This window comes from Cladophialophora yegresii (assembly GCF_000585515.1).
Source record: "Cladophialophora yegresii CBS 114405 chromosome Unknown aczIN-supercont1.1, whole genome shotgun sequence".
Classification (NCBI taxonomy): domain Eukaryota; kingdom Fungi; phylum Ascomycota; class Eurotiomycetes; order Chaetothyriales; family Herpotrichiellaceae; genus Cladophialophora; species Cladophialophora yegresii.
This window is the reverse complement of record NW_006913045.1, coordinates 2,035,236-2,056,582: the sequence shown is the minus strand read 5'-3', so window position 1 is coordinate 2,056,582 and position 21,347 is coordinate 2,035,236. Positions and strand designations below refer to the sequence as shown.

The 21,347-nt window shown below is 53.3% G+C and overlaps 10 protein-coding genes across 10 annotated transcripts; 8 read left to right on the top strand and 2 right to left on the bottom strand.

Annotated features, from left to right (window-relative positions):
• Positions 1-243: 243 nt before the first annotated feature.
• Positions 244-1,347, top strand: A1O7_00731 (uncharacterized protein; the record flags this gene model as incomplete). The annotated part of the gene is made up of 1 exon (XM_007754772.1): positions 244-1,347. The coding sequence occupies one exon, from the start codon at positions 244-246 to the stop codon at positions 1,345-1,347; it is 1,104 nt and encodes a 367-aa protein (XP_007752962.1).
• Positions 1,348-4,145: 2,798 nt separating this feature from the next.
• Positions 4,146-4,950, top strand: A1O7_00730 (uncharacterized protein; the record flags this gene model as incomplete). Its single annotated transcript, XM_007754771.1, has 2 exons — positions 4,146-4,313; positions 4,363-4,950. 2 exons carry the CDS (start codon positions 4,146-4,148, stop codon positions 4,948-4,950), a joined length of 756 nt encoding a protein of 251 aa, XP_007752961.1.
• Positions 4,951-6,313: 1,363 nt separating this feature from the next.
• On the top strand, positions 6,314-6,916 carry A1O7_00729 (uncharacterized protein; the record flags this gene model as incomplete). The annotated part of the gene is made up of 1 exon (XM_007754770.1): positions 6,314-6,916. One exon carries the CDS (start codon positions 6,314-6,316, stop codon positions 6,914-6,916), a length of 603 nt encoding a protein of 200 aa, XP_007752960.1.
• A 205-nt stretch (positions 6,917-7,121) lies between these two features.
• On the bottom strand, positions 7,122-7,841 carry A1O7_00728 (uncharacterized protein; the record flags this gene model as incomplete). Its single annotated transcript, XM_007754769.1, has 1 exon — positions 7,122-7,841. The coding sequence occupies one exon, from the start codon at positions 7,839-7,841 to the stop codon at positions 7,122-7,124; it is 720 nt and encodes a 239-aa protein (XP_007752959.1).
• Positions 7,842-9,423: 1,582 nt separating this feature from the next.
• On the bottom strand, positions 9,424-9,990 carry A1O7_00727 (uncharacterized protein; the record flags this gene model as incomplete). The annotated part of the gene is made up of 1 exon (XM_007754768.1): positions 9,424-9,990. The coding sequence occupies one exon, from the start codon at positions 9,988-9,990 to the stop codon at positions 9,424-9,426; it is 567 nt and encodes a 188-aa protein (XP_007752958.1).
• A 956-nt stretch (positions 9,991-10,946) lies between these two features.
• A1O7_00726 (uncharacterized protein) lies at positions 10,947-13,106 on the top strand (the record flags this gene model as incomplete). The annotated part of the gene is made up of 1 exon (XM_007754767.1): positions 10,947-13,106. One exon carries the CDS (start codon positions 10,947-10,949, stop codon positions 13,104-13,106), a length of 2,160 nt encoding a protein of 719 aa, XP_007752957.1.
• A 1,736-nt stretch (positions 13,107-14,842) lies between these two features.
• On the top strand, positions 14,843-17,161 carry A1O7_00725 (uncharacterized protein; the record flags this gene model as incomplete). The annotated part of the gene is made up of 2 exons (XM_007754766.1): positions 14,843-15,898; positions 15,947-17,161. The coding sequence occupies 2 exons, from the start codon at positions 14,843-14,845 to the stop codon at positions 17,159-17,161; spliced, it is 2,271 nt and encodes a 756-aa protein (XP_007752956.1).
• Positions 17,162-17,908: 747 nt separating this feature from the next.
• On the top strand, positions 17,909-19,303 carry A1O7_00724 (uncharacterized protein; the record flags this gene model as incomplete). Its single annotated transcript, XM_007754765.1, has 3 exons — positions 17,909-18,080; positions 18,267-18,890; positions 18,954-19,303. The coding sequence occupies 3 exons, from the start codon at positions 17,909-17,911 to the stop codon at positions 19,301-19,303; spliced, it is 1,146 nt and encodes a 381-aa protein (XP_007752955.1).
• Positions 19,304-19,821: 518 nt separating this feature from the next.
• On the top strand, positions 19,822-20,337 carry A1O7_00723 (uncharacterized protein; the record flags this gene model as incomplete). Its single annotated transcript, XM_007754764.1, has 1 exon — positions 19,822-20,337. The coding sequence occupies one exon, from the start codon at positions 19,822-19,824 to the stop codon at positions 20,335-20,337; it is 516 nt and encodes a 171-aa protein (XP_007752954.1).
• A 401-nt stretch (positions 20,338-20,738) lies between these two features.
• On the top strand, positions 20,739-21,329 carry A1O7_00722 (uncharacterized protein; the record flags this gene model as incomplete). The annotated part of the gene is made up of 1 exon (XM_007754763.1): positions 20,739-21,329. The coding sequence occupies one exon, from the start codon at positions 20,739-20,741 to the stop codon at positions 21,327-21,329; it is 591 nt and encodes a 196-aa protein (XP_007752953.1).
• Between the last annotated feature and the right edge of the window lie 18 nt (positions 21,330-21,347).

The window sequence follows — 21,347 nt, the reverse complement described above, 5'->3', positions numbered from 1 at the left end:
TCCTCTAGGTTGAAGTCCAATAAACTGAGCTTCGGACAACAGGAACTTCACCATTCCTTTGTAACTGACCTTTTTACCTTCAAACCACTGAGTCGCTACTCGAACAAGTAGGGTAGCTCACTCGAATAGTGTGTCATTGGCAAAAGCCAAGAACAGGTATCACAGTTATTAGCTCATACCAAGCTCCAACCACGACAACTTACCGACCCTTTGATACGGTCCGAGCTTCAACAGGTGATCAGCATGTCGTCGCAGTCCAACGGCATGTCGGCGAACGACGAAGTGGAGAGCGCCTATTTCCAGAACCACCCCTCGCCCAAAGCCTTGACCAAACATCAGGCGCTTGCTCGAGAATTCATACAATACCATCTAGACAATGCTCCAGACCGACGGATAGTTCTAGTCACCTCGGGAGGCACAACCGTACCACTCGAAAACCAGACCGTCCGTTTCATCGATAATTTCTCTGCCGGAACTCGTGGAGCTACCTCCGCCGAATACTTCCTGCAGGAAGGCTACGCGGTCATTTTTCTGCACCGGCAGTTCAGTCTCTTGCCTTACTCCCGACATTACAGTCACAGCACCAACTGCTTCCTCGATTTCATGGAAGAGTCTGAAGATGGCGAGCGAGTAGTTGTCCGCAAGGAATACCAGGAGAAGATGCGTCGAGTCTTGCAACAGTATCACCTGGCAAAGGAGCGCAGATTGCTGCTGCTTCTGCCATTTACGACAGTCACTGAATACATGTTCGAACTTCGCAGTCTTGCAACGGCGATGCAGCCACTTGGGAGCCGGGCGTTGTTCTATCTTGCTGCTGCCGTCTCTGATTTTTTCATTCCGAGGGATCGAATGGAGGAGCACAAGATTCAGTCTCGTGAAGGAGGAGGTTCCGGCCGACAGTTGGTCATCAACCTGGATCCAGTTCCCAAGTTCCTCAGCAACTTGGTACACTCTTGGGCTCCGAAAGGGAGTATGATTGTCAGCTTCAAGTTGGAGACAGATCCAAGCCTTCTTGTAAGCAAGGCAGAGCAGGCTCTGGATCGCTATCAACACGACCTCGTGATAGGCAACTTGTTGACCACACGGAAATGGGAAGTTGTTTTCGTCTCCCGAGTCGGTGGAGAGAGGTGGATCCGAGTTCCCAAAACACGGCGGTCCAAGAGCTTATCAGGAGTGGAAGCGCTTGTGGGAAGAGCCGAGCGGAAGCACGAGCCAGAACCGGTAGATTTGGAAGGAGGCACCGTAACAGAGGGTATGGAAATTGAGAGCCTGATCATCCCTGAGCTGGCAACACTGCATTCGGAAATGATGGAACAAAGGTCTTCAGCATCTGAAGGAGAGTCGTGACGACTATGAGTGGAGATAGCTAGCATTGAGCGGTACCTGAAAAGGAGCTGGGCGGCATGAGATTACCACGAAGAAGCATCTTCGAGAGTCAAGCTCGCATAATTTTCGTACGAGTATGCTTGCTCACCGAGCGCAGAGGCGGCGTTCGGGTCCATCAATTCACTGCTTTCTGTGCCGCAGAGGGGTGTCATATGTGATGATCTACGCTTCGCATTTCTTTTGTGTTACAAACAGTCTCGCTTGCTGCAGCTTGGAGTGCGCTAAACGAGGGTCTATATGGTATCGAATATCCTTTTCGGCAATTGTAGCGTAGATGGCTGTAGCAGAATCACAAATGCGGATATTGAGGGGGGTTTAAGAACCTACACATACGAGTCGAAACAGTCATGAGCCGCGGGACGTCTCGCCGGATTGGCTCAACCGTCGCACCAGCAGCTCGGGATTTGCATTGTGCATGGCCGAGCCTGTCAGAATCCGGTCAAGATTGATCGACGTTGAACGGGTTGAACCAGTTAGCCGGGTAGTCCGCACCGATATTGGACTAGGGAGGCAGACCAGCTCGATTTGCGATACGCGAGGCTTGAAAGCAGTTGCACTCGCACCGTCTCGGCAGCCGACAACCGTTGTGACGTATGCGGCCTCAGAATGGTGGAGAAGCTCGGGAAGAGCTTGATGCTGCCTGTGGGCGGAGCGGGAAGTACGAGCGTCAGCAACTGGTCCTTCGGAACACGTCAAAAAGTGCGTCTGTAACCGAGCCAGATTCATGAGGATCGTTGGATCGCAGTTTCCAACCGGTCAATTGCAACGGCACAATTCGTGGGATGGCGCGCAGCATCGCCACGATCGCGAGCAGACTTGGGCTCAGTGGTCAGCAGATCTTATCGAACATCTCAAGCCACTAAAGCCACCATCTTAAACCGTCGCACGCCGAGCAACTTAAATTCCAGAAGCGTGAAAACCAACCCCTCCTGCGATGCAAGAATAGTCATGACTCCGAGCTGGCCTGGAATATCGTAGAACTCATTGGGAGGGATGCCCACGACTGTCGCAATTTGTGGGAGAAAGGGAAGCCTGTGTTTAGTGGCGTTTAGAAGTTCGCCCTACTTTACTTGCTCCAGGCTGGCATCCTGTCTGTCCGGCTTAGCGAGTCTCGAAGCGGACAGTTGTTACACAGGATTGTGAGAGCTGTGAGAGCTGTACTCGTAAGAGGCAAGCACAGTGCAGTATTGCGTGATGCGCACCGTTAGTGGCGCTGGTGGCACCGCTAAGTGGCTCCTCTGGGTGGACTCGTTCGCCTCGATGCATGAAGCCTGGTATAGGATGTTGCTGGTTCCCTACCTCGTACCCCGTTCAGAGTTTCTTCTTATTCCCGTTTGGGACGATTCACCCGTTCTCGGATCTTAAAGTGAAAGTGATGTGAACTTCAGGTACTCGTTGGGAGAATCTTCCTTGAGAGGTTCCTCGTGTAACAAATCCCATCTTCTCAATTTCCCTTCAGATGACAGTCCGCTCTTGTTCCCTGGACACTCAATTGCCCACAAACCATCATCATTCGGGACTCGTCACTTCTTCCTTACGCTGAGGTCATTCAGCGTTCATTTCTAAAGCTTGTGTCGATCGTTTAAGAAGAGAACGAATCAGTCTTCGGAAACTGCAAATCGCTTTCAAGTGGCTTTGAGGGACGGACTTTTGCTGCGCAGGTCCGTCCAGCTCTCTTTCCACCAGGTTGACATGCATTGACATTGCCTCTACTCAATCTCGGCTCATTGTCTACTTATTTCTACACCACATCTTCCCTGGCAAGGGAACTGCATACTCCAACTCAGAGCACAAGTCAAGTCTCCGTTTAGTCTGTGCCGCACTGTAGCTGATGTCGAATTCCAGACCCGGCCGACCCACACCACCCGCCGACCCTTCTCGCCTCGGTCTCGACCGTGCTGGTAGATTCAGGGAATCCGTCCTGTTGTCACACGCGCTGCTGCCGCCAGTCCTAGGATTCATCTGTACTACAACCGATATTTTGTGCTGCGATCCCGCTCAGTAAGCAATGCGATAGCTCTCATCTCGACTTCCCCTAGTCCTTTACCCTGTCCAGCATGACGGCGGTCGACCGGCCTCGGGCTCTTGTCGGAGACTCTTCGATACCGCGTGACAAACCGAGCTGGAAACCAAACCACTTCGATATGCAGTCAGGCTCGACTCGGAAAAATGCATTCGATGAAACTCTGTACAACTTCATGGTTCTGCGCTTGCCCTCGGCAGCGGCGGAAGACGAGCTCGACGACCAGCTCTCGATAGAGGCACAAAGTCTAGGCCTTTTACCCTTCCAACCCGCTACGAATATCGAGGGAATCAGCTCTTCCCTATCGACAATCACAATTGCCTCAGACTCTGTCAACGAAAGCCCTGCTAGGTCTCAGTCTATCGCATCTACTTCGTGCGCATCCAGTGAGCACCAACAAGTGACCCGGACCGCGTGTGCGTCAGATCGCTCGCCTTCCACTACGAACACGCATTCGTCGGCAACGGGGAAAGATGGGAAGAGGGGCTCGCCTCTGAGTCGGGGATTCCGTAAGATGGCAGGGTTTCGCAAGAAGAGGCCAGGAGGTCTCACAAGCTCTTCAACCCTGACCAGCATTAGCAGTGGTGAGAGCCATGATAGCGAGACAATCCCCGTCGACATCAGGAGTCCGTCGTCGGCCAAATCGAGTAAGAGCTCGTGGTCACCGCCAGCCTTTGCCGTCAGTTCCAGTCACGATCCACTACCATCCATTGATATAGAATGCCTTAAGAGAAGCATGGAATGCAAGGAGCTGCTCGAGCTGCGCATGATACAATTGGAAGAGAAGGCACGTTTCCTGGAATTTCAGACTTCGTTGGTGTCGCAGCTGAGGTCAGAGCGAGATGCGCTCAAATCGCTAAAGAAGGCGGAGCATCAGCGATTGCTGATCGAACAGACCGCAAAGGTCAGTTCAAGGTCGATTCAAGTTAGAAACCTGTTACTGACGTCTACAGAATGAGCGGGCAGCAGAAGACCTCGAGGCCCGCCAGTTGGAGGAAGAAATGAAAATGGAAGCAGAGTACGACTTGGAGAAGAGAGCTGTCATGTTGCGCTTACGCCATATGGAAGCTTATTGTCAGAATCCCACTCCGCCTGCGACCCCAGTCGACCTCCTTGGAGGACGCTCCTCGACCGACTCGGTTCTTCCCGAGCGCAAGGTTACCGAGAGAGACTATCACAACCTGGCACAGCAGTACCGTGAACGGGACATCATGGACACGCTCCACAGTTCGAAGATCAATGTCTTGCGAGGCAAGCAGAAAAAGGCTGTCGAGAGGTTTCTAGAGAAGAAGGAAAAGGAGCTGGAATTAATGGAGAGGGAGCAGAAGAAAGAGCTCGCTCTGATCGATCGAGATTTCACCGGCCAAGAGACCGATCTTCAACTGGCACTTGACACCAAGAGAGCGAGGCTCGAGTCGCGATGGAGGACCCAAGCCTTGGTCGCGCGTACGAAGGCGGAGACCGCAACGGGCCTGAAGCATGCACCGTTGGCCGATGTTGTTGCCATCGATGACGCCGAGGCTTCTTCCAGAAGAGTCTGACACGATATCGGGGCCCCGCGAATATTGGAACGATTGAGTGAGCATCCTTATTCAGCATTGTGCGCATCCATCGATTTTGCGTTTGCAGCATACAGATACCCCTTTCACGACCCGTACATGTTTGTCTATGTGATGCTGTCAAAGAGCGGGTTGTGAGCGATCCAGGATGATGTTCGAAACAAAATGTGCATCGCAGATTGTCATGGCTGAAGGCGTTATACGTTATCCTGACAGGTTAGTGTCTGTGTAGGACATGAGACAGCTTTACCGGTTTCATGAGGGTGAATGCCCCTACCATCAACAAGGAAATTGAACAAGTACAGTGTACGATTGAAGGCAGTGGCATTACCAACTCGACGCCAACGAGCAGGAGGAGCTAAACAGCGCTCATTTCCTAGCATGCACGCAAAAATAGTAAGCCAGATAGGCGGCGTTAACCAGTCTCGTAACACAGTACTTCTACAACAATACAGAGAGAAGTGAACGATTATCTTCCCCAATCCAGAGTTTCGAGCTTCTTGCCAAGGTCTGCCGGTCATGGCCCTGAGCAGGAAATCAGCTTTGTGCTCCTCATGTCCTTGCGCACTTGATGCGATAATCAGCTATGGTTCGATTCGGTCTTGTTCTTTGACTGCCTTGTCCACCATTGGAGCCGGTTCAATCCTCGTCTTCCACGAGATAGAAAAGACGATTCGACTGAGCGGAGGAGCCCACTTGAATGGGTTTGAGAGCCAGGGAGATGGAAAGAGCTTTTCAGGTACAGTACTGTACCCCGTACGGAGTATGGTGCGGACATGAAATGGGAACGCTACCCAAAGCCACTGGCGCGGGGCTTTTGTAACGGGCTCGAACGGGGAGCTCTAAGCAGCCCTATTGGTTGGTTGTTCAGCCCCAAGGTCTCCAACACCTCTCTCGCTCGTCTAAGACCGACTCTTCTCTACCCTTGCTCATCTCACGATACAGTTTTGCCAGAATTCTGCAGCACAAATGAACTAGAGAGGGTATCCCGCGCAAATGAACGCCCTCTGACCTCCATGGCAAGTCTCGAGAGACATACGCGAGGACTGGTGTCTACCCAGGACATCATCACAGTCGAACGCCTTGGTCTCTTCAACTGGATATGAGCCCTGAGTCATTATGGCGCCCTGGCCTTTGACATATCTTTGTTCAGCTCAGACACCGTCTAAGCTCGGATGTTGGGCTCTATCAACTGTGTTCAGCCACGTTAACCTGGGGCGAGGACAAAGAGTTCAGCAATAATGGAACTCAACCAGGTATGCTCACCAACTTCCCGCGGGCATCACAATTTATCTAGCCGTGGTCTTCTCCTGTCAAATGTGAGTTCGTCTTCTATCGATCTGAAATGGCTGCTCCTTCGTCCTCCAAGTCTAACTTCTGGCTCGTTGCAGCGCCTTCACCCAACTTTGAGGATATCCCGACCATCAAGATCGGTGACCATGAAGTTCCTCTTCCGTCGTATTTCCTAATCCTAGGCTTGGTCGAGCCCGGCAGGTCGGAAGACGAGATAGTCCAAAACGTCATGCAACACACGGGGACGAAAGCCCTCAACGTCCTGACCGAGATCGTCCACAACATTGCGGAAAACCAACGACTACTCTCAACGTCGCCCAAGTCATCGAAGAGATTTAGCGTCGCGCTCAAGAAGTCGAAGAACATCAGTGGCAACCGAGCTAGTCGGGTTGAAGCGCGACGGGCACTTCGCGTAGTTGAGGAGCAGCTGGAGACCGCCAACCAGACGGAGAAGAAGATCCTCAACGAAGCGATGATCCTCTCTCAGCGCAAGGAAGAGCTCAACAGCATGAAGATGACTCCGGAGGAGAGATTGAGGACATTAGACGCAGTCGAACAGCAGATGAAGCAGGTGCTTCGAAAACACCACGACGTCGAGACGGAAATCAGTCACGCCCAACGTCTGTCAGTCATCCACAAAGCTTCGCTTGCGTAAGAGCAGCTACAATCTACCTACAGAACCAGACCAGTTGGATCTTGACGATAAATCGTCGAATTTTTACTGCACCAATGCTGCTCAACGGAAGCGGAGGCGGAAATTGAAGAGGAAACGGAAATGTCAGCTACAGGACCCGCACTGGCATACGCCGACAACTATTCAGAGGCGGTCGCACCAATCTCTCATGTCCATCCCATCAACACTACTCTACAGGCCGTAACGGCACCGACAAATATCCCCCAAACTCCTTTGCAAAATCGACCGATACCCGAGCATGCACGCGGCCCTGCTTATCGAGCAGCCGTGCATGGTCATCGAGCGGCACCACGGCCCCATGCCAAACATTCGGGTGAATATACAGCCCCTTCCCACCGTCACAACGAAACGCGACGAATTTGTCCGGTGTCACGTCGTCCCCAGGAAGCGCCAATGGCACAACAAAGCTTTCGCCATTGATCGGAAAGAATAACTGCCCCCCATCAGGATGGTAATTCGCGCGCCAAATCAGAGCTCGTTCCCGCCGCGGCCGTGGAGGCCCCTTCGTCTCACTTGATGCCTCCTCGGGGAGCCGGCTCCACGCGAACAGATACGAAGACCCGACGGCGTTGTTTCGCGCGTACAACGTGTCGCCTTTCCACCAGAATTCGAACACCCCTTCGGCCACGCCGCCTTGATCGCCCGAGTTGGCGTCGACGGGGCGCCAGCCCTGGGCCGGCCAACGCACGATCTCGATGCGATGCTCGTGTGGAGGAGAGTCGACGATTTCGCCATACCCCTTGATGGTCTCGGGCGTGGCTTGCACGAGGGGCGTCTCGAACAGCGTGCGCACCCCCGTTGTCGGTGTGTAGGAGATCTCGTTGGGGTCGAAGTCGACGCCATCTGCGCTGGTATGCGCGGTATGGGGATCCACACTGTGTATCATCTCTGTTGTTTTTGTTGTCGTCATGGCCATGCGCCTCGCGGCAGCGACGCTGGGTGCCTGTAGGAATCACGCTCGTGAGAAAGGTCTATGTCCTGTCTTAGGATGGCTGTGTCTACCAATTGAAAGGGAATTCTTGTCAGTTGAAAATCCTAGCTTTGGCGGTCGGGTAGGAAACCTCGTTGGTCCCCCTCGGTACTTTGTCGTTGGCTTTGTTGTTATATCGAAGGCTGTAGACTCGGTTCAGTCTGCACAGTACTCCGTAAAACGACTGACTGTGCGTATCACCGGCCGGTAGTCGGCACGAACAACGAGTGTCGATCCATTCGAATTCACCAATGAGATTTGGCCGAAAACGCCTTCCTACCGCCGTTCATACCGACGTACAGACGTGCTCGAGAGCGCATTCAGCATCGAGGATTTAGGGGCTCAGTATATTGTGCGTAGCTGGACGCGAACTGTGAGTCGACCGCGGAGAATTCAAGCGGACAGAATTGGATGTGTAATTAGACACTATGCTCTGCTCTTTGCGCCTGATCCATACAGATACCGCGCTCTCTCTTTGCCCCCTCTTCATCCACATACCAATGCTAGCGGCCGCGCGCTTGCGTTGCCTGTATAGAGGATTATCCATGATTTCTTACTGTATGGCTTCCCGTTGCATCAGCTTCACACAACCCGTTGAAACGACACGTCAGCACTTGCTACCCAGATACTCGTGAGACCTTGGTTCCACCGAGCACAAGACAAGACCGGGCAAATACCCAAGTCAAGGCGCGCGGCTGCCTACCCACGTTCTCGAGTTCCCAGGATGAACTCCAAGCGCGAGAATTTGACCACTCCTTGGGGGCATAGCGGCTTGTTCGGCGTCTTGGATTTCTTCAAGTGCAGATTGCGCCTGACTTGCACCTAAATTTCTTCTTCAACATGGACGAGGACGCCTTGCCACCACCCGATGAGCAGTACCTCTAGCGCTGCACAATGCACAGTGCTTGCGGTACCTATAGGTACGCAACCCGGGCCTTGTCCCCGGCGCCAGAGAGCCATGCCCGGCGAGCCCGACGTATGGTTCCCAAGGCCATCTCGCGGAGCAACACGAAAGTGCCCAAGCACAATATCGGTGCAGGATTGTCATGGCCAAGTCGGGACGGTCCGGACTTTGAATGTTTATGCATTTCGCCAGGACAAGGAGGTTCCATGGCGTGACGAGACAGCTTAGTCTCGCAACATTGACTGTGCGGAGTTTCGCGGGTACCTGACTCAATCCAGATTCCCTTTCGAGATGTCCGCATGGGTTGAAACTTGTCTCTAGTATCCAGCTGGGGAGTTGTCACCAACAGAACCTCGTCGTCGGCCAATAACTGCTTTTCCCCTCTAGCCTCTTGCATTCTTCACCAGGCAGTTCCACGCGTGCGGACTTCGAGCAGTTGCGTCTAGGCTTGCCGCAGCCATTCCCAAGGGCAGGATGGCTGGCATAGAGACCATAGAGCCCAAGAATCGGCTCTGAGCAGTCCAACTCTGGTGGTTGGTCCCGTCGCATGCTGCCGTAAAGCCGGCAACATTCATTCTTGAGTAGCATTGATCTCTACGAGGACCTGTTCTTCTTCCTTCGCGTGCTCTGTGCAGGGGACTTGTTCATTTGCTGTGGCGTAACAGGAGGAGCTTCCTCGAGCGCCAACCTGACTGATTTCTTGACCTTGCTCTTAGCACTTTTGGGACCGCCCATGCCCACGCCCAGCAAAAAGCAGATCCTAGTAGCAGCGCCGCAGTAGACGAACAAGTAGTTGCCATATGCGATGGCGTTCCAATTGGCCAGGTCGTAATACATTTTCAGGCCCAGCGGATAACAGCTGTACAAATGCCCAAAGTCCGCAATCAGCAGGCCGAGTAGCAGTGCGCGCCAGACTTTTAGGTCGTTTGTGGCGCGCAAGACCAATGCCTCGTTAAGTGCGAATGCGAGGTACAAATTGCCGAGTTGGCGCAGCACGACGTGCGTGCTTATCGGCAAACCGAGTATCCCAGGCGCTGACGGAAGATGAGTGTCTTCAAGGTATGTCGACGGTTCAAACCAGGCATAATATGCACCGGCTAGAGTTGCGACTGGTTCAATCCAGAGAAAGAAGATCTTGTACGGAAGAGGGATGTTGGCCATGTTTTCGATGCGTCTGGTCGCGTGCAGATTGACAGGACGACAGCTGGGCTTGACGACGTTCTTTACCGCGTGTGTTTCGCGCAATGACACCTGTCTCTCGAACGTATTGGGAAATACTCTTGCTACGCCAATATTGTTGCCCGAGGAGTGAAGATTCCTGGTCTTCAGGTAAATAACTGCCGACCAGAAGAGATTCCCAGAAGTTCGAGAGGGCAAGCAGCGATGACGGCGAGAACCAGAGAGCTGGGTACACAGCGGCAGGACGGCAGAACTTGCTGCATCGCTGGTTGGCTGTGAAGATGTTTGAACAATTGCTCCGTCTCTTCGGCGAACGAACCACGGCACGTAGTTAGAAGTCATCGGCGACAGCCCACAGTGGAGTGGCGATAGGGTCCAGTTTTGTGATCGCTTACGGCGTCAATCTCGGCTTTGACGAGTTGAAACAGCCCGAGCAGATCAGAGACTGTTTGGGGTTTGCAGTTTCCCCCAGGCAGGCCGGCTGGGTCTCGGGGGCAACCGCGCCGCCCACAGTAATAATGAGGCGTGTGAGGCTTGACGGACGGGGCTGGATTGTTGTTGCTGCAGGCGCCTCGAAGCTCCGTCATTTGGATTCCCGATCGAAAATCAATATCCAAACCTCTTGCGTTCTATATTCCACCTCGTCGAGTTCCACGGCGTCCTCTCATTTTCTGCTGCAGACAGCTGTGCCGTTGCTGTAGCTCCCTGGTCACGCTCCTTTCGTTCGCTCTGAAGTTTCCCTCTCAGCTGCTTTAGTCCATTACGCTCGCTCTTTTCGCCACCACCGTCAGTATTGATTCGAGGGAAGGAAAATTTGGTCCTGTGCACCAAGCCTCGACCCTACGACTGTCATCCAGCACCGCACAAGCACCAACTGGCGATAAGCAGGCACTACTGTGGCATCAATCGGACACCCAAGTTTCCACTTAGCCGGCATCATGTCACATCCTGAGCCTTCTTCAATCGCCCCTTGGCGCAGGGCGTCTCTACGTGCCCACAGTCGGCCCCGGACAGCCTACGACAGCTTGCCCAACGTTGAGGGATCCTTCAGAAGACCTGCCACGCGGATGTCCTTGATGATGCCTCCGACGACTGCACACGACGTACTCGACTGGGGTTCTTTTGTTCGCAACCAGGAACAAACTGGCGTGGGCAACAATAGCCCCGACTTTACCGACCCATTCTCGAAATTCGCTAGCGAGCCTCAGACGGCGGAAACTGCACGCCGACGCCGGTACTCGTCCATTTCTCAGTCTTTTCGCCAAAGTATGTCTGAGATCCGGTCCCTCACACGCCGGATGTCGCTCACCGTCAGGGGCAAAAGCTCAAAGCAAAAGGAGGAATTGGTAGAGCCTAAGCGGCCACAATTGCCACTTTTCAAATCAGGCACTGACATGATGGATCTGACCGAGGCCATGTCCACAAGGCCCAAGTCTCATGGGCGGATGTTGCGGACTGACAGCACAAGGAGGAGACCATCACTGCCGCTGCTGTATCTGCATGCTACACCGGATTCCCTGAGAGATGCCGAGAATCCCACGACGGCGCGGAGTAGGGGTCAGCCGTTTTTGTCGGACCTCGTGTATGGAGGAGCTGAAGCTCGTGCTGCGGCCGCCGCCCAAAATGAACTCTTCCATGCTACACGAGCGCCTCCTCTCCCGCCTTACGAGCCACCCGTGCCCAAGGACGACAAAGTTGAGCAGGACGCAGAGAGCGGAATTGGGATCGTTCTTGACACTAATACGCGACGCGGATCTTCTCCGACGAATGTGCACGTCGTTCGTCAAGACCCAGTCTCTGTCCTCGCCACAGAACTGGTCGAGACTATTCTGTCGTTTCTTGATGTCGAGTCCCTTATGCAGGCTTCTCTTGTCTGCCATAGATGGCACGATTTATGTCAGTCACAGGCCGTGTGGAGACGAGTTTTCCTACGCGAGTATGCGCCCAAATCTCGGGCACCAGCCTCCGGCATGCAACTCGCTGGACTCGGCAAGAACAGACCAGGACAGGACTATAGGAAGCTGTTTCAGGTACGAACCTTGGTCGACAAACGCTGGCGCAACGGTGAAGCCGCTGCCATCTACCTCAACGGCCACAAAGACAGCGTCTACTGCTGCCAGTTTGACGAGCATAAGATCGTCACAGGATCACGCGACAATACAATTCGAGTCTGGGATGCACACACCTATGAATGCATACGAAAGCTGGGACCGCCGAACAACCCCCGGGAGAGACAGTCTGTTCAAGTCCCGCTCGTGGAGCCGGAAGGAGTTGTGCCTTTCTTCAAAGCATATGTCGACTCACCAGGCCCTCAATCACCAGAACTTCCTCTTTACCACCAAGCCTCGGTCCTCTGCCTGCAGTATGACGACGAGATCCTTGTGACCGGATCCTCGGACTACTCATGCTTGGTCTGGTCTATCAAGGATGACTACAAACCGCTGTTTCGCCTCGTGGGGCATCACGCTGGAGTCCTCGATGTGTGCATTGACAAAGATCGCATTGTCACCTGCTCCAAAGATACGACCATTAAGATCTGGGAACGTTCGACTGGCCGGCTGGTCCGGACGCTCCTGGGCCACCGGGGGCCTGTGAACGCTGTTCAAGTTAGAGGGAACTTCCTAGCCAGCGCTAGCGGCGACGGCATGTCCAAGTTGTGGCGCCTTGAGGATGGCGTTTGCATCAAGGAGTTCCAATCAAAGGATCGCGGCCTGGCATGCGTGGAGTTTTCAGAGAATGGACGCACAATCTTCGCGGGCGGGAATGATCAAGTCATCTACGAATATGACACAGTCACGGGGCAGCGCATACGCGAAATGAAGGGACACAAAGATCTTGTCCGCTCACTGCATCTGGACTCGGCCAACAAGCGTATTGTCAGCGGCAGCTATGACCATTCAATCAAGGTGTGGGACGCTGAAAAGGGCGAATCGGCCGAGGACGGAGGGTTGAAGATCAACTTCGAAGGTTGGTCTTCGAGTTGGATCCTGGCGGCGAAGAGCAACTACCGCAAGATTGTTTGCACCAGCCAAGATGCAAGAGTGGTTATCATTGACTTCGGATATGGGATTGATGGTGTTGATTTGGTCGAATCATGAGGAGTTATCGCGCTGCAGCCCGCACAAGAGCACCGATATGGACTCGGCACTTCACGACATTCACGACCACGGGGACCCAAAAGTTATTAGACTGGGCGCTCATGTTTTATGCTTATCTCGGGCAGATCAGAAGAGCGTCTTTGGTGCCTCTGCAAGGCGTTGGGGAAAACCACGGACGAGCGCGTCGATCGCGTTCATTTTACTTGGACGTGGAAATATTCTATTTTGTGGTTTGGAGCGTGTTCCGGTTGTTTTGATGTATACGTCTTCCGGTTTAGCTAGGAGTTGCTGACGCGAGCTGGGGAGCCTCGAGGTTTCAAGAAGTGCCGCTAATGCAGGGAGTACTCCGTATCAAGGTCGATTTGCTCGAGGAGTGTAGGATGCATTCCACCCAGGCGACGCACGGAGATCGCTATTCAATGCAAAGTCCTTTGTTCAGCATCAATGTTGCGTTGTCAGTCCCTGTCGTCGAGCTCACGTCGTCCTTGTAACTGCATGCGGCAAAGTCCGAGAAGACACATCACGAAGACGTCATCGTGTTTACGCGGCTAGATCTCAGGCCAATCGGCTGGGCTCGTTAAGCGAACCCTTTTGCCTTCGATCCCAGTCTTTTTGGAACAGTTCAATCGCAGAGTCTGAGCTCAGAGGGACTGCGCCGTTTGATGGCTTGTAAGGGATATCTGGAAGATGGGTTGCCCTGAAAAGACGCGACTCCAGCCCGAATTCATGCCAGAAAATATGGCATTTTCTGTCCTGTCACAGCGATCGCCACCATGCAATCACGATTTGTTTACCCTCCGGAACAAGCGAAGGGCACCAAATCATCTGACTAACGAACGTGGGAGCCATGTGTTTGTGGTTAGGTGAAGATACCACTGCACTGCCGTCCATCGAAACCTGAGGATTTCTGTATCTCACGCAGCTAATTAGTGAAGATCGGATCTGATCAAGAAACAAGTCGTTACTCTGCAGAGACATTCACACGGAGCTGTCGAGTGTCAGTATTAGCAGACGGCGGGATGTTTGATCCTGTGGCCTAAACAAACTGAACGAGTTAAAACGCGCTTTTTGAATGGGATGCATTACGCGATTAAGTGGTTCTCTGGCCAGTCACAAACCGCCCCCAAACGTTAACTGTGCGCTCTTTTGCCTCGAGTCCGGCTTGCAGCCATTCACCATTTCTCATCCACCCTTCACCCTTCTCGAAACACACCACCCTTTGCTGCAAGATCTAAAGTGAAGCGCACTGGGGCCTTTGCTCGATTGAGCCTTTCTCTCGGTTACTCCCTGGACCACGGCTCGCACGCACATATAGTTACCAGTAATCTTCATCGCGCCTGTACTGCCCGCGCGCCGCCAGGCAGGGATCCCGCTCGATGCGAACCCCGTATCCGTACCCTCGATCTGCCAGAGCGAAAATCCTTGCGTCAGAACAAAAACATTGAAATTGCAATTGCCCAAACTCGCGCATCCGTGTCGTTCAGATCGCAAGACTCGAGAAACTACCCCTGCAGTCCGATAAAAATCCATTGTCATCGTGTAAGACTGCAGCCACAATCGCTGCGCCTGCAGGCAGGAAACCAAGATGCCTCCGTCGAAGAGAAAAGCACGTCGCAAACCCGCCGACCTCCCAGCGTCGTCCGACGTCGAGCTTCCTGATTCTTCGCCGTCACGCCCGTCGGCCAAGAAGCGCAAGGTCGGTGCCTACCGTCGATTCATAGTTTTATGCTGAAGACATGCAGGTGAATGGCACTCGAGCCGCGCCCTCTGCGAAAAAGAAGTCCGTCGTTCTCGAGCCTGAACTCGAACAAACGCCTGCGCCGGACTCAGGCGACGAAGAAACCGAGGAGGTCTCCCAAAGCGAACTCATCGACTCCGTTGTATCCTACCTCCAAGTCTCCAAAGATCCCGTGGTCGCCCGAGCCGAGTATTCCAACGACAAAGTTCAGAGTAACAGTCCACACAAAGTGTCGGCATATGCAAAGATCGCAGGCCGAGACTGGACATATTTCGTGCGCGAACAGTCAGTGAATTTTGGAAGGCCGCCAGACGACAAGCCGATTGCGAATGGGGCATCGAGTCCCGTTGCGGACCTGAAAGAGGTATTCCCTGTCCACATAGACTTGGGCCCAAGCAAGATCGTCTCGCGGCATCATGCCTCAGTCTACTACGATGCGGATTATCCAGAGGGTGAAGGCGGCTGGCACGTCAGGGTTAATGGCCGAAATGGCGTGCGGGTCAACAACGTTCTGATCAAGAAGGGGCTCAGAAAACAGCTCAAGTCAGGCGACATACTTGAAATTGCCGGCACACAAATGATGTTCGTCACGCCGGACGACAAGGTCCAGATTGATCCATATTTCATGGAACGTGCCAAAGCCCTGGCAGCAGGAGAAGACGTTGCTCCCACTCACCCGCAGTCCGAGTCGGCGAGATACGATCCTGGAAACGAAGCAGGCGGGAACTTCCCTTCTCTTGCCCCAGCTCCCCCAAATTTCAAGCGCGAGACTACACCACCGGCGCAGCTGGCTGACGGCAAGAGTCAGCGTGGCGTGTTCGACAGCAAGATGGCAATGTCGCCTATGTATGGCCGTGGTATGATGATGGAGAGCACTCAAGAAATCGACTACAGCCGGGATAGTGCTAAGGACCTCAAGCCTCCATTTAGCTATGCAATTATGATCGCCCAGGCTATCTTTTCGAGTGAGGACGAGAAGATGACGTTGGCCAACATCTATTCTTTCATCGCGGACAAGTATGCGTTTTACCGTCACTCTAATAGTGGCTGGCAGGTGAGAAACCATCGTCATAGCGTTATCAATCTCTACTGACATTGGCAGAACTCTATTCGTCACAACTTGTCGCTCAACAAGGCGTTTCAAAAGGTCCCCCGGCGGACTGATGAGCCAGGGAAGGGGATGAAGTGGCAGATCGCCCCCGAGTATCGCCAGGAGTACTGGAAGAAGCAAGCTCGTCGAGGTGGTTCGGCACCTTCTTCTCCTGCTTCCGGCAAAGAGGTCAACCCAAATTTCAGAGGTCCAAACGGGCAGAACCTCGGTTACGATACTAGCATGGTAGGCCAGTTTTCAGCACGAGACATGTCAGAGCGATCCGGTGGCCCTCCTGGTGGCAGGATGAATTTACAATTCCCATCCTTCAACCCTGGCCCGCCATACCCGCCGGGGCCCAACCTTGCACCTCCTGTTTCGCAACCTCACGAAGCAGTCACACCGTTGAGAAGGAGAACCGACACCATAAATACACTTCCTGACATGGACTTGGAGGACTCGCCATTGCGACACGGGCAACCAGGGCCAACACCTCGTGTGGGAAATGGTCTCCCGGTGTATACGCTACCCTCTTCTGTTCCTCCGCCTCACCACTCACCCACGAACCCGACCCTTTCCTCCTCCTACCTAGACACACCGTTTCACCCGTCACAGCATAGCATAATAACACCAGCACCATTGCGACAAAACCCCAGACTAGCACCACCCAGTACGCTGATCGCGCCCAGTAAGTTCATGCCAGAGTCGTCACCTGCAGGACCTCAAGGACTCTTCTGGAAAGGCATTATGGGAGCCACACCAGGACAGCCACTGCCCGATATTTCACCTGTTAAGGACGAGGACCATAGGACCAACGGCATTGAGAGACATGTTATGAGCTCCAGTCCGCCACCAATGGATCCTAACATGGGAAGTCCAAGCAAACCCGCGAGGAGCAGCCAGGCCACCTTCAGCTCGAGCTCGGCTGTGAAGAAAGAAAGCGCGGCACCGCTTGCTCAGCGCGAGAATGGCACAACTTTAGAGGACAATGGCAGATTTAGCCGCAGTTTCTCTAGCAATGGGCCTGCGATCAGTCGTCCAACCTCATCGAGCAGGTTTCCTCCACAGCCTCCTGCGAGCAACTCAGATGCAAAACCAAGCCATGAAGATGACGACGATGACGGTGATGGAGGCTTTGATTTAGCTAAGGGCTTTGCCCCTATCGCTAGCGGAAGCTTTCATTCGCAGAGAAGCGGCAGCCTCGGTGTTGCAAGGGCGGGATCATGACTCCTAATGAGACCATGTTCGACGAGGGCTAGGGTTCGGGTTCGTTCGTGCAGCAGTCACGACTCGCCTGGGGCTAGCCAGATTTGCAGGCGGTACGGGTATGTACAATTACATGTGTTACGATTTGTATTGGGCTCGTTGGGTTGGGCTGTTACACTATGGGCAGGCTTTTGGAGATGTGGTGAATGTCAGGGATCGGAATGCATTGCATGACTGCTAGATCTTGGAATCTGCAACGACACGACCAGAAAAGCATGATATACAAGGACAATGAGCTGAACAAGGCCGATTTTGCTTCAGTGGCCTCTTTCCGTAGCTGGTGCCGAGGCGGGGCTCATTCATGTCACCCTCACATCAACATCGCCACTTGGAGCTTTTTGGTATTTCTGGCCACTTGTTCTTCATTGACCGTCCACGATGAGTCTGCTTGTCTAACTCGTCAACTCTTGTCGGCACACTGAATTCGAATCCTTAATTATGATTTTAATACAGCCCAATCTCACTTGGCTCTCACCGCAAGATTGGCAGCACCTGGCCTTCACGCGTTCAGCCCGATAAACTTCACATGGAGGGTGACTTTGCTCGTTCCTCCTTCGCTCTGGCATTAATTCTCCTTTTCTTCAGTTTGTGTTACACTCTTCCACCCTCAATCTAGGTCCGTGCCCCGTTTACGCCGCTTGTTCGTCAGTCTTACTGAGAAGTGGATCCTGACTTTCTGCCGCAAATACTCCTGTGATCGCGTTCCCAATGTTCCGCCGCAAGGCAGACACCCTCCCAGCGGACCCCGTCTTCGAACCGGATCTTGACAAGCTGGGATTCTTCATCAACGATCAGGACCAAGTCCGCAGCATTAAGAATCTAGAGAGGAAATATCAGTACCAAATCAATCGGAATGAGCGGTGGAACCAGGTTCATAAAGGTGTGTTAGATCGGGTACGGTGATGGTGAAGCCATGTAGCTAAATCAGATGCACTATAAGGAGCAAACAATGGTGAGTAAATGCCGTTCCGCAAGATATGACGGATAGGCTCAGTTTAACAAGCCTTCGTTCTTGAGGCCTGGAGGACTGGCAATTGGGACTAACGCGTGATCGCGTCGATTTTAGCTGCTGTGTGCAATATCGTCCAGCAGCGCCTGCTTGATCTCGGCTTCGAAAGAGTCCGACTACCCCTAGGCGCAGCTGAACAAGAGAACCATGTCCCCATACTCGTGTCCAAGGGTATCGCAACCAAGGATCGAGTCATCGTTATCTTCGGTGGACGCAATGAAGAGCCTGGGATCTTAAGCTGGAGGGTCATCGGTGAAGAGGGAATCAGACACGGCTCACTGGTTGAGTTTGCGACAGCAGTCCTCTCTACTCCTGCTGCCGCCTCCACAGTTGCGTCGACACCGACAGAGAATGGAGTCACAAACGACACGATTATTACCAGCACTGCCACTACACCTGGCATCATTGTCGCCAACCCCTGCCAACTCCTCTGGTATCGCGGCGGATCCCGGGCTGTCTCAAACTACGAATGGTTGTGTTTGCCTCGACCGAGCGCCGTGCACGATGCTCCGCGAGTAGATCCTGTCAAGAACAGAATTCCTGGTAACCACGACTACATCGAGCATGTGCAGTACATCTTCCAGAATGTCATTCCGAGCTTGGTGAACGAGCGGGCGAGGATTGATATTATTGGCGTCGAGTTCACGGGGACGGCAGTGGTGGAGTATCTTGCCGAATATTGTGGGTTTCTTCACTCGGACTGGATGGTTTGAGGACCGTCGTGTGCTAATATTCGCGGTGTAGGGAATGTTTGGTCTCCTCGAATTACCGGTATCGCCTTGGTCACGCCTCAACACAAGCTTGCCGACCTTGAAGCACAGGGTGCACCATCCACCTTCGTCGAGTTTCTATCGAAGCGCTGCCGAGCCTACTTTGTCTCCCAGTCGCAAATAGAGAAGCCCATCGCCGGAAGGGAACAGTTCGGATGCAACTGCTACGCCAGTGGGGAGCGTCACGTCGAGGAAAGCGCACTGGTGCGGAGCTGGAGACATATCCTGGATTGGTCCGATATGCTGCACGTCAACCCGGGCTACGAGGAAGTTGAGTATGAGGTCGTGGAGAGGGACGAGGACATCAAGCTGGGCTGGGATTGATTGTTGGTGCTCATGGTAGTTTGAAGTCTTCCTGTCGCTTGACCACCATCGTGAACACCAACCAGGCGTTGACGCATGAGGTTTGGATCTACACTAGCATTAGCCGTTGGCGGAGAGCCACATGAGTCTAGCTCAAGGGATATGGATTGCCCAGAGACTGAGGTCGGAAAACCCTTCAACTCGGGGACTCAAGTGAGCAGCATATCTAGAAGTGACTGGACGTTTGAGCAACTCAGAGACATTCCTTCTTTTGTCTGATTGCACTCGCGTCCTGGAAGACCGCTGGAGTCACACACGAGGAGACGTGCCAGATGAACTGGCAAAGAGCCGACCTCGATTACATTGGTGGTGGCGCCTGCCAGACCCTTCGTCCATCCTGCCTCTTGCGTTAATCTATAGCCAGTAGTCACCGCTTTCCTTGTAATTAGGACTACGGCAGGCCAACATCTGCTACTCGAGTTCCTGTCTTCTTATTGTTTCTCCGACCGCTCCTTGCTACGTAGCCACTAACTATCAGAATGGTGAAGCTCCGGGGAATAGAGATCAATGTGATCTCCCAGTTCGACATCTGCAAACTCCCCGAATATGCCGCCACCACCTCCAACGACACTGATCCCTTTCGAACCGCCGATCGTCCTGAAAAGCATGCGCCTCCCTCCTACACGACAGCAACATGCTACATCCCCATCTATCCAGGCAGCCAGATCTGGCTCGAGTACACCATCGACGGACCTCACCCCGCTGGCGCGTCGTATTTCTTCAAGTTGTTTGTTAATGGCATGGTCGTAACGAGCTGGGACTGTACTGCCAAACATGGTTTTCACGGGAAGATGATGTATAATCTTGTCCATGAGGGGAGGGGACAGGTGAAGAGGCAGGCTTTGAAGTTTGGGGATGGCATTGGGAACGGGCAGGGAGAGGACATCATGAGCGTCCATGTCTACCGGATTGAGAAGAGAGTAAGAGTAAGGGAGATCGAGGAGGGTACCGGCAGGGTCAATATCGGCGCCCCTCGGACTGATGGATTGAGGTAGGCTTGCTTGCTGGGCATGTCCGTATTCGCAAACTGACTGCTTGACAGACTCATAAACAGTGGTCTTCTTGAACCTGATATCCGTCCTAGACGATATAAGTACCAGTTATTGGATCCTGTGGACATGCCGTATGCAGCTTTCAAAATTCACTGTCGTCCAATCGGTCAGTCTGTTGAGGAATGGAGAGAGAACGTGCTAAGCTGATGACAGACTTCTTCGGAGAGCAACGCATGGTGCCTTTACGCAATTGCGACTCTCCTACCAGCACAGAATCCTCAATGACCTCGCTAAGCTCTGGTAACGTCAGCATAGCTCCAAGCACAGCCCAGGCTACAACTCAAGGCATTGCTGCTCCACCCCTGGCAAGCTCCTCGCCCACCAAAGCCATACCTATCAGCGACATGTCGGCCGAGCAAAAGGATGGAAGGACGGTGGAAGCCTCGACGAGGTCCAAGCAGATCAAGCTTAGCGAGTCAAACGACTCTCTAAGTATCAAGACAAAAGATAGTATCGAGGAGCTGCAATCAAATGTTCGACGGTCTCCAAGATCGCCAGTGCTTCTCAAAGCCAAGAGAGACTCGGAAATCCCTCCATCGCCAACCCGATCACCTAAATCACCTCGCCGACGACTCACGAAGAAGCTCACCGTCGATACGAAAAGTGCTGAGTCTAACTTTGAGGGATCAAACCGACCACTGAGTCCCTTTACCAGCGGTGGAATGCTTAGGAAAGCAAGCGTACAGCCGCAGACAATTCCTGGTTCATTCATCGAGTTCCGACCAACAGACGAGGAAGAAGGCAAGGGCAAGTCGCAGGAGCGTGGGACAGAAACTCTGGCAAAGACGCAGAAAAGTACTCTCAGGACGTCGGCAGAAGAGCGAGGAGGAAAGGGAATCATTGGGTTCTTGGCAAGACGGTTTACAAACGAAAAGAGCACCAAAAGCGACGCGAACGACGCGAGTAGGTGCATGCCGGGTCGTGATAACAGCTGAGGGTCGTGGTTTCGCCGC